The 10,610-nt window shown below is 41.0% G+C and overlaps 1 protein-coding gene across 11 annotated transcripts; it reads right to left on the bottom strand.

Moving 5' to 3' along the window:
* Positions 1-6,460: 6,460 nt before the first annotated feature.
* Positions 6,461-9,437, bottom strand: LOC108886960 (synaptonemal complex protein 1-like). 11 transcript variants are annotated; one of them, XM_051078547.1, is made up of 2 exons: positions 8,001-9,437; positions 6,461-7,700 (listed from the first exon to the last, which is right to left on the bottom strand). In XM_051078547.1, exons 1-2 carry the CDS (start codon positions 9,171-9,173, stop codon positions 6,825-6,827), a joined length of 2,049 nt encoding a protein of 682 aa, XP_050934504.1. In that variant the 5' UTR covers positions 9,174-9,437; the 3' UTR covers positions 6,461-6,824. The 11 variants fall into 11 exon arrangements, with proteins under 11 accessions (XP_050934504.1, XP_050934496.1, XP_050934493.1 ...); XM_051078539.1 differs by having other exon boundaries at positions 7,776-9,436; XM_051078536.1 differs by having other exon boundaries at positions 6,461-7,925; positions 8,001-9,436.
* Positions 9,438-10,610: the final 1,173 nt, after the last annotated feature.

Below are 10,610 nucleotides of genomic sequence, written 5' to 3'. Positions count from 1 at the left end.
AATTCAATGGAGACACCAATTCTCAAAAGAATCTATTCTGTTTTTGCACCGCTTATTTTATTTGTACTTATCAGCCTTTGACAAATATTTTTCTACAAAATCCTTTTTTCATTTAATAAAAGCTGAAGTTCTTAAATGTTAAACGTCTAAACACAAGTTGTCTTACAACAGCTTTGTCTAAATACAATTCAGGCTAAAACTGAAACAAAATTATGTTTTTTATCTAAAACTGATAAGTGAAGAGGAGGAATCCGAGCATTCAATAACAGCTTTAGATATTCAGCCTGACAGCTGCAGAAGAAAAGTACTGGGGTTTGACACTACTCTGATTCTTTGACATTTTGAAAAGAGAAGTGCATACAGGATGTCTAGGCCTTTGTAGTTCATTCAGCATCATATATAATGTGTGTGCACTGCTGTTCTTTTTGATTTCTTACTTTAAGTTACCAGAAAAAAACTACAGGCAACTATGTTTCTCAAACTTATCTGTACTCCTGATGAGAAAGAACATATGCTCCAGTGGTTTTTGAGATTTGACACTTGTATCAGTCTTGACACTGCAGTGGAGTTTCCAGTTGTCTCAGAGCTTCTGGAGGTTTTACACTGCCTCCTCACTCAGAGGTTGAGGCTCTGTTTTTCAAGAACCAGATACAGTATTCAGTGGCCTGTGCAGCTTGTCAACATGTCTTTGCAAAAATGCCTCCAACGGCTTTCCTGTATATTTACTGTATTCAGTAACAGAAGTCATTCTGAGGGTGACATTTATCCCAGGCACACCAGGACACTTTAAACTTGCACTGGGCAATTTTGACACTTTGTCAGCCCAGAAATGGCAGCCAGGGGTAATTGTTGAAATTTTGTGAGCATTAAAACCCAGAAATCCTGTAAAGTGAACTGCACACAGCATGTTCCTGTTCACCAGCTTTACACAAAAACAGAACCAAAAGGGATGAGAGAGGAAAAGGATAACATTGGTAGGTCCAGTTTACTGCCTTTCAGTTTGTATTTTGCTCTTAAGTTTCAATTCATTACTTTGTGAGAGGGCAGAGAAGATTTCCTGCCAGAGTCCATACATGCACTAGAGAGGAATTTGGGCAAATAGGGTATTAATACTGCAGGGTTTAATTCAAGGTGATGCGACTCCTCTCACATAAGGTCTCAATAAGATGAACATGTTGGTAAAGGAGAGCAGTGCTGATGCACCAGCAGGCTGATCGGACACAGTAGAGTTCAGTAAATTTTGCTCTGCTTAGCCAATAGCAATCTGTCAAATATACCCAGATCAGCCCCGATACCAGTCCTTCAGATCGGCACCGGACAGTTCAACTATTCACACAACAGACATAAACCAACAATGCCATTCATTAAGAGCTGCTTCTTAAGAAAAGCACACATCCAATATTCACTCTTTGTTAAACCCTGTTTTAGTCTCCACCACTGTTCAATGATCCATGCTGTGTGTTCATTGCTAAAAAAAAAAAGTGGCACATCAATCTTATTCAGTTAAAAAAATAAACTTTAACTACTTTTCTCAGTCTTTATCTGTGTGCCTAAACGAAAAATACAAAATTGAGAATCCATAAAGTCAAACAGACTTACAGTCAAACATATTCAGATTAGATGTAAATGCAGAGAGGTCATGAGGTTAATGTGGGATTTTGGCAGACGAGACAAGTCGATGAGATCGACAGCCACAGTGAACAGAGCTCAGTAAATACGTCGGCTGACCTTTGACCCCGCATGCCTGGGTTTCTAATGCAGCGTGGAAATGTAATCTCTCTGATTAGCATGCTGGTACTCTGCTAACAGGCGCACATGCACACACACACTCACAAAGTTGGCTACAAGTAGAAATGTGACGTGACACACACACACACAGGAATACTGTATAAACTCGAATTTAGAGGACAGTGGTTCAGTGAAACACATACATTCGGGCTTACCTTCACACACACAAATGCACACACACATGCACTCTCCCACTTGATTAGCACGAGCACCTGTCCTTCCCGCCTACAGCAGAGCATGCAGGGTCCATGTTTACTGGTGCCATACGGACAATACGCAGAGCTATTATAGCAGCTCACTGACGAGCGACAAGGTAATTTCCTCCTCCCTCGGGCCTCATGTGAAGAGAAAAATAAACAATGCATGGATGCCTCTCTGTATCATTCCGTTTGCTGCTTGTTTTTACTTGTTAAAGAGTCCAGATAGTTCTCAAACACTTGCTTTGATAGTAAGAAATCATTCAGAGTGGCTACTTTATATCCATCCAGGGGATAACACAAGTTGTTATGACTTTCAGACACATACGGACCCATCCCAGCTCCAAGTGAAGAGCTATCATCAAAGAAATACACGAAAGAAAGAGAGACCATGAAAAGTGATTCCACATATGTAGCTTCATATGCTTTTATATCTGTGCTTAACTATATACATGACACACATCTGATCATCTAACATGTACCACACTTATACATGTGCAAACATATCTGCACATATTCATAATACAACAGATTACTGTTGCTGCAAATCATATATCAGTGTACCTGAGATCAGCTGATCAGCTTTTCCAGCTGTAGTAAAGACATCATTTCTTGTATCTGAATTTTAAATAATGGGGGTTTGCATTAATCATGAATAACTGATTAGCTTTTCATGTGAAAATGGCAAACATTTCTCAAATTTGACAACATGCTACTTTCCTGGTGTTAAATTACAAGAGCCAGAATAATTTTCAGGTTGGTTGGACAAAACAAGACATTTTCAGATGTCACTTTGAGCTCTAGGTAATTGGGACAGCCACTGTTTCCTTACATTTTACAAACCAGACCACAGCAAATGGATGGATCAAGAAAACCATCAGCAATCCATTATGAAAACAATCATTAGTTACAGTCCTACATAAAAATACAAGCTTCACTTAAATGCTGCTTAAATATTAATATATGGGTGATTTATTATATAGAATATAATAAGTATAATACAGACGGGGGCCATTTCTCCACATTAACTACTTTTACTTGTGACCATTTCAATACATTTTGATGCAGTACTTTTCCTTGTAATGAAATACTTTGATGGTGTGATATTGGTACTTTTTTTTTTTTTTTTGAAGTAAAGGACATGAATACTTCATCCTGTTTCACTGCTGTGAATTGAAGATATAACAGATATACAGTATTTTATCTGACTTGTCTTTGGAGTGATGAAGTCAAAGTACTACCGAATCTTACTATGTGTATGAATTGCAGAGTTGTAAAAAATAAAATAAGTGACCAGTTAATAATTTAATTCATCATAAGTTGGTGTAATTCATTTTCTTAAATACAGACTTGTCATTGTTTCGGTTAGTGTCTGTCTCCATCTTCGCAGTGAAAAGGTGTTCAGTTGAAGTGGCTACTCTACCATCTTGAGAGAGTACAGAGGGGATTATTTCTCTTACAGAGCCAGAAGAAAACACCCTGCCTTTCTCCACTATACTGCTGTTACAAACACAGACAGGGACTGTTTTCAACTCAAGTTTCAATAAAAAATACAGTGGTTTCAGAAGCTTTTCAGACCCTTTCATTCTTTGCATTAAAATGGATTAAAATGTCATTTTTCCTATCAGTCTAACATCTCTAACCCATAACGACCCATAAGTGAAAATATGTTTTTAGTCATTATGGGTTTTGTCATAATGGGTTACTGATGGTAGATTTTATCCATTTAGAATTAAATCTACAATAGAACAAAGATAACAAAAAAGTGAAGGGGTTTGAAAACTTTCTAGAGCCACTGTAAGTTCAGTTGTAGCTTGTGGGTTATAGCATGAGAGAAATTTTGTTCTGAAAGCAGATAACAACAGGGTATCTTTATCTAAATGTATATCATTTTAAATGTGACATTTCCAATGGCCTACAGATTCACCCAGACTTGACAGGCAGATATATTTTTACTCTTTATAGCAGAGGCACAGTCTTATGTTATCACATTCTTCATCTCATCCCATGAGGGCAAATAATGAAGGCCGCCATATTGCTATCTCAGTTGGAAAACAGATTTACACACCCCATAAAGCGACAGTCCATGATTCTTGAAGTACAGGAGGGTGTCAACATGTCTGTCCTTGGCTGGCCAAACTCTCCCCCCCACTGTGCGGCCCTGTGAGGACTTTGTGCCGAGGCCGCCATTTGCCACGCCTGGTCGGCTCGCTCTATTGTCAGGCACCACTGCCTCCTGGCCGTTCTCACTCGTTAATCATGATTAACATTCTGCTGGAAGCCATTCATTACCAGCTACCTCCCAAACACCTGTGGTTCTGGACCCCCGACACATCTCCATCAATTCCCTCTGGCTAACAGAGAGGATAAAAGGAGGAGAGAGCAGAGAGCAAGGAGGAAAAAGAGAGGAGGAGAAGTAATCACATCTATTTGAGTCATTAAAAGGAAAGTGTTTAGTCATGCTACGCAGAGTAAATGGTTAGATGTGGTTGAAGCTGGTTTTAGACTAATATATGTCGGCTGGATTTTTACTGAAGCTGCAAAAAATGTTTTAGCACCATATGTTCATTTTCATGTATAAATGTGGCATGAGAGTGACCACTATTCACAGTGGTTGAAAGACTTTCATTCTTGCCAAGCCTCTGAACATGTGCATCATGGGAAAACAAAACTCTGCACAAAAGAACTTCTGGAAAGAAAATAAAACAGTTTTTCAGAGTGTTGTGTAGCTGTTGTCTGATATTTGATAAAGCACTGTTGTACTCCTGCTCTGCTGTTTTTGTGGTCTCCAGATAGAATAGCTAATCCAGTTCATCCTAGCTGATGCTCTCATCCCAGATGACTAATAATGTGTGAGCATGTGTTAAGATTGCCCAAGGACTAGGGATAGACCGATTATCGGCCGGGCCGATTATTCAGCATTTTGATGCATATCTGCATCTGCCTTTTTTTTTTTTTTTTAATCCGATGGCCGATAAGAGATCAATTTAAAACTGGGTTATTTTGGCTCTGATGCAGCCATGCCTCTCTGTCTGCAGTCACTACTCTGTCTCCAGCATTGTCCCACCCACAGCACCACCTGATTGGTTACACGCAGAGCCATGGCACGGGTAACAGCCAATCAGCAGTGAAAGCTGTGCACACTCAGTGCTCACACACACGGCGGAGAGGAGAAAACGTTTGAACTTAAAACAAAGATGAGTGACGGATAAAATAACATTTCAGTTATATTGAAATTTTGGAAAACTTTATTTACAGAAAACTTTAAGGAGCTATTTATTTGTTTAATTTTTCATTTAACATTATAAGACATGCTGCTGAGCCTGGGAGCTCCCTGCACTTTTTGTTAGAATTTTAAAACATATGATGAGATGTCTATGGTCTAAGATTAAAAAAAACATGTTGCAAATCTGAAAAGGTGTTTAATAAACATATGCTTAAAGGCATTTAAACAAAGTTAAGTGTTGGAGTTTGTATTATTCAAAATTTTGACACCAATATTTTCACTTTTACTGCAATGAATATCAGCTCCAAATATCGGTTATCGGCCTCCTTGACTACTAATAATCGGTATCGGCCCTGAAAAAAACATATTGGTGCATCTCTAACTGTGATACCACATCTACCCCCTTCTCTCTTCTCAAATATTTGAAGATTAGAAATATTTGGTACCATTTCCTGTCTTTTTTCTTTTTTTTTTAATTTTCGGCCTCGTCATGTCCTGTAAATGTGATCAACAGGCCTTTAGCTTCATGTAGTCGACCTTTCAGTTGTTTCTTTCCCATAATAAAGCTCTAAGTTCACTCCATCTGTGGTTTTGTCTTTATATTATAAAGACAATACGCTTCAGAGTTTGTCTGAGTTTGTCTGTATGATTTGTAAGTCCCAAAACTATGGCCTGTAAAATATTTTTGTTCAATTCCAGTGTTTTTTTGTTTGTTTTGTTTTTGTTTTGTTTTTGTTTTTTTTGATTGATTGATTTTCACCCATAATACTTTTTAATTCTTACAGGTAAGTAAGGGTAAATCTTACTTTTCAGTTTTCAGAGAAGTGAAAATCAACAGCATCATTCTTAAACACAGTCAATGGACATTTGATTTCCTGGAAATGAAATCTTCAAAAAGTTTCACAGACACTAGAGAGCACCAGAGAACAAAATTATTTCTTTTCTGATGATGACAACAACAACACTGCAACCTGAGTTGCTACCCATGATCTCTATCTTGACATTAATCTTACACAAACTCAGGAATTTCATTTTCTAAATTGAGTCTGAAACCTTGAAAATAAAGCCTAGAAAGCATAAAACCTTAAAAACAGATGTCTAAAACTTTATAAAAAGTGATATTGTTTGTGGGGGTTTTTTTCAACAAAGGAAATCATATACATTTACATCTCTTAAGTGAAATGAAACAAAGTGTATAAAGTAAGAACAACAGATAGATGCAAGAAAATTTAGTTGTTTTTTTTTTTGGTTTATTTTTTTTGTTTTGTTTTTGTTTGTTTTTTTTGGGGGGGGGGGTTAGTTTTTCTTTGTTTTGTTGTTTTTGCAATCCCTCTGTTCACCCTTGAAGGAGATGTAATTGGAGTAATTGTTTTCATAGCAGACTTTTTTGGCTGGAAAATAACAGGTGAACCTCTGGGGAACACCTGTGCATTTCCTGCAATGTCAAATTAGACCCAAGAGTCCACCACGAGCATGCAACTTGGCGTCGGCGGCAAGGAAAAATTCCCTGAGCAGAACCGGGCTCATGGTGGGGCCATCTGCCTTGGCCGGGCCTCACGTCTGCCATGAATGAGATCGATTTCCTTACAGTGGGTGATAGAGGGGGAGGCAGCTTATTCGCCGCTGGTTGATGTGGCCACTGCTGGCCTCTTCCACCTTTGTGGTTTCCGTAAACCCAGGAAGTGGCGGAATCTCTTAAAGGTTGATTTCCTGGGGGCTGTTTCAGTCTCTTCTGCTTGGGGTAGGTCATTCTCATGTTCCTCCTGCTCAGCAGCGAGCTTTTCCTGGCAGAGCTTAAGTTGGTTCTGGAGAACCTCGTGGTTCTCTTTCTCGGCTTTGAGCTCAGCGGCGAGCTTTTCCAGGCTGAGCTTAAGTTGGTTCTGGAGAACCTCGTGGTTCTCTTTCTCGGTTTTGAGCTCAGCGGCGAGATTTTCTTGGCCGAGCTTAAGTTGGTTCTGGAGAACCTCGTGGTTCTCTTTCTCGGTTTTGAGCTCAGCGGCGAGCTTTTCCAGGCTGAGCTTAAGTTGGTTCTGGAGAACCTCGTGGTTCTCTTTCTCGGTTTTGAGCTCAGCGGCGAGCTTTTCTTGGCCGAGCTTAAGTTGGTTCTGGAGAACCTCGTGGTTCTCTTTCTCGGTTTTGAGCTCAGCGGCGAGCTTTACCTGGCCGAGCTTAAGGTGGTTCTGGAGAACCTCATGGTTCTCCTTTTCTGTTTTTAGCTCAGCGGCGAGCTTTTCCTGGCCGAGCTTAAGTTGGTTCTGGAGAACCTCGTGGTTCTCCTTCTCAGTTTTGAGCTCAGCGGCGAGCTTTTCCTGGCCAAGCTTAAGTTGGTTCTGGAGAACCTTGTGGTTCTCTTTCTCGGTTTTGAGCTCAGCGGCGAGCTTTTCCTGGCCAAGCTTAAGTTGGTTCTGGACAACTTTGTGGTTCTCTTCCTCGGTTTTGAGCTCAGCGGCGAGCTTTTCCTGGCCGAGCTTAAGTTGGTTCTGGAGAACCTTGTGGTTCTCTTTCTCGGTTTTGAGCTCAGCGGCGAGCTTTTCCTGGCCGAGCTTAAGTTGGTTCTGGAGAACCTCGTGGTTCTCCTTCTCTGTTTTGAGCTCAGCGGCGAGCTTTTCCTGGCCGAGCTTAAGTTGGTTCTGGACAACTTTGTGGTTCTCTTCCTCGGTTTTGAGCTCAGCGGCGAGCTTTTCCTGGCCGAGCTTAAGTTGGTTCTGGAGAACCTTGTGGTTCTCTTTCTCGGTTTTGAGCTCAGCGGCGAGCTTTTCCTGGCCGAGCTTAAGTTGGTTCTGGAGAACCTCGTGGTTCTCTTTCTCGGTTTTGAGCTCAGCGGCGAGCTTTTCCTGGCCGAGCTTAAGTTGGTTCTGGAGAACCTCGTGGTTCTCCCTCTCTGTTTTGAGCTCAGCGGCGAGCTTTTCCTGGCCAAGCTTAAGTTGGTTCTGGACAACTTTGTGGTTCTCTTCCTCGGTTTTGAGCTCAGCGGCGAGCTTTTCCTGGCCAAGCTTAAGTTGGTTCTGGAGAACTTTGTGGTTCTCTTTCTCGGTTTTGAGCTCAGCGGCGAGCTTTTCCTGGCCAAGCTTAAGTTGGTTCTGGAGAACCTCATGGTTCTCTTTCTCGGTTTTGAGCTCAGCGGCGAGCTTTTCCTGGCCGAGCCTAAGTTGGTTCTGGAGAACCTCGTGGTTCTCTTTCTCGGTTTTGAGCTCAGCGGCGAGATTTTCCAGGCTGAGCTTAAGTTGGTTCTGGACAACTTTGTGGTTCTCTTTCTCGGTTTTGAGCTCAGCGGCGAGCTTTTCCAGGCTGAGCTTAAGTTGGTTCTGGAGAACCTCATGGTTCTCCTTCTCTGTTTTGAGCTCAGCGGCGAGCTTTTCCAGGCTGAGCTTAAGTTGGTTCTGGAGGACCTCATGGTTCTCTTTCTCAGTTTTGAGCTCAGCAGTGAGCTTTTCCTGGCTGAGATTTGGTTCGTCCTGAACCTTGTTGTTCTCCTCTGTTTGCAAGCTGGTGTTACAATTCTCTTGGTAGAGCTTTAGCTCATCCTCGAGAGTCTTGATCTTATCTTTGTGAGCCTGCAGCTCAGCATTGAACTTTTCCTCATTGATTATGTGTGCTACCTTGAGCTCTTCATAATCCTGTTGGAGGTCTCTCTTTTTCCTCCTCTTAATGTTACTCCTAACCTGTGAAGCAATATTTGAGGCTTTGAGAGTTTCTGTGTCACTATAGTTCTGCAGTCTCGCAAGCTCTTTTTTGGCTTCTTTCTCTTTATTAATGAATACTTCCTTAAGACGTTTTTGGTTGGACAGTTGTTGTTTGGTGTCCTCCAACTCTTGGCTAACCTGTACTCTCCAGTTGTATTCCATGCTCAACTGTTTTTGAAGATGACAGATTTGTCCTTGGAGTGAGTTGTGCATGCTCCAGTATTCGAAGGACGTCGGCGGTCTAGGCACCATCCCGTTTTGAAAAGTAGAGCTCGCCATTCTTAGAAGAAGAATCAGGATTTAAGTTGTACCTGAAAATGCAGTTTCTCTGAAAGATTCTCCGAAATCAGTGGTCAGCGTGTCGGTTATTTTCCTCACCGTAGTTCTGTAAGATCTGAATTCTGATTCACTCCTCTGACGAGAGTGCCTAGTTAAAGAATTCTGATGACATCAGCGAATTCCAATCATATGTTAATGACATCATCAATGAATGATACATTGCTGCCTTTGATTTTGAACATTCCATTCCATTTTTGGAGTCGTTTACATTCAAAATTCTTTGATTCAGATGTAAACAAAACTATCCCACTATCAACATTCAAAACGTGTTTAAAACCTGATGCTGATCCAAACTGATTGACAGGTGGAACGCAACAATTTCACACAGCAGCACTGTTTAATGATCAGGAATCAAAATGCAAATTTTGTGGGTTCAAATCTTTATGAAACTCAGTATTAAAAAGCATGGATTTAATACAATGCAAACTTGTGAGCTGTATGTTAAATTAGAAATCACCCGATATTCTCAGGGCTTGATATCTACTTTTCTCCCTGTGCTCCTAAGCTGAAAAATTTAGGAACTTAAGGGGAGCAATGAAAATAAAATAAACCATCACATCATCAAATTAATATTTAGTAGTATTTTAGTAGTCCTGCCATTAGCACCCAGTAGAGCTCTAATCCTGGCTGGCATGTTCCCCACGAGCCTTTCACACTGTTGAGGGGTAGTCTTATCCCATTCTTCTTGAATTACTGCTTATTTTAATGCTTTGAAACAGACCTTTTGATAATCCACCAAAGATTCTCAATGGGGCTCATGTCCAGGAATTGAGCTGGCCACTAAGGCCGGCATACAGTGGTCCTGCAGCCAAAGTTCTACTGGCCCAGGATGTGTGGCAAGGGGCATTATCTTGTTGAAACATCCAGTTTTGACCTTGATGGAACAGTGCACGTGCAGAAGGGAGCATGTGGGTTTTGAGAAAGGCACAATACTTGGCAGAGTTCAATGTGTCATCACAGACAGTGAGATGACCAACACATGCAGCACTCATGCATCCCCAAACGGATCAGGATGTGGTCATTTCTTGCTGAAGAAACCCATGGACATCCAGGTCTTGGTTTGTCTTCCAAGCTGTTGGTTCGTCTGTATTTCTGCAGAGTGTATCCAACTGCTGAAGGACTCCATCTGCACTTCCTGGCTATCTGGCGGCAGCTGTACCCTTCTTGGCTGAGAATCTGTATCTTCAGGTGTGTTTCCTGCGTTAGGTTCCTTGTTTTAGCCATTTTTGTCTCTGAAGAGCTTTCAAATGTGCTGGCTTTATATACACACTAAGCATGGCAACAAAAAAGCACGACCTTCATTAGTGGATCACTGGTACCAAAATGACCCAATACTCTTATTTGTTATGTATTTTTATGGAACCAATCAATTAAGTT

Source organism: Lates calcarifer, linkage group LG3 (genome assembly GCF_001640805.2).
Source record: "Lates calcarifer isolate ASB-BC8 linkage group LG3, TLL_Latcal_v3, whole genome shotgun sequence".
NCBI lineage: Eukaryota > Metazoa > Chordata > Actinopteri > Centropomidae > Lates > Lates calcarifer.
The sequence above is the reverse complement of the archived record's forward strand: the minus strand, read 5'-3'. Positions and strand labels throughout refer to the sequence as shown.

Coding starts and splice junctions, on each gene's coding strand:
- LOC108886960 (XM_018682121.2), bottom strand. CDS start 9,173: ATGGCGAGCTCTACTTTTCAAAACGGGATGGTGCCTAGACCGCCGACG.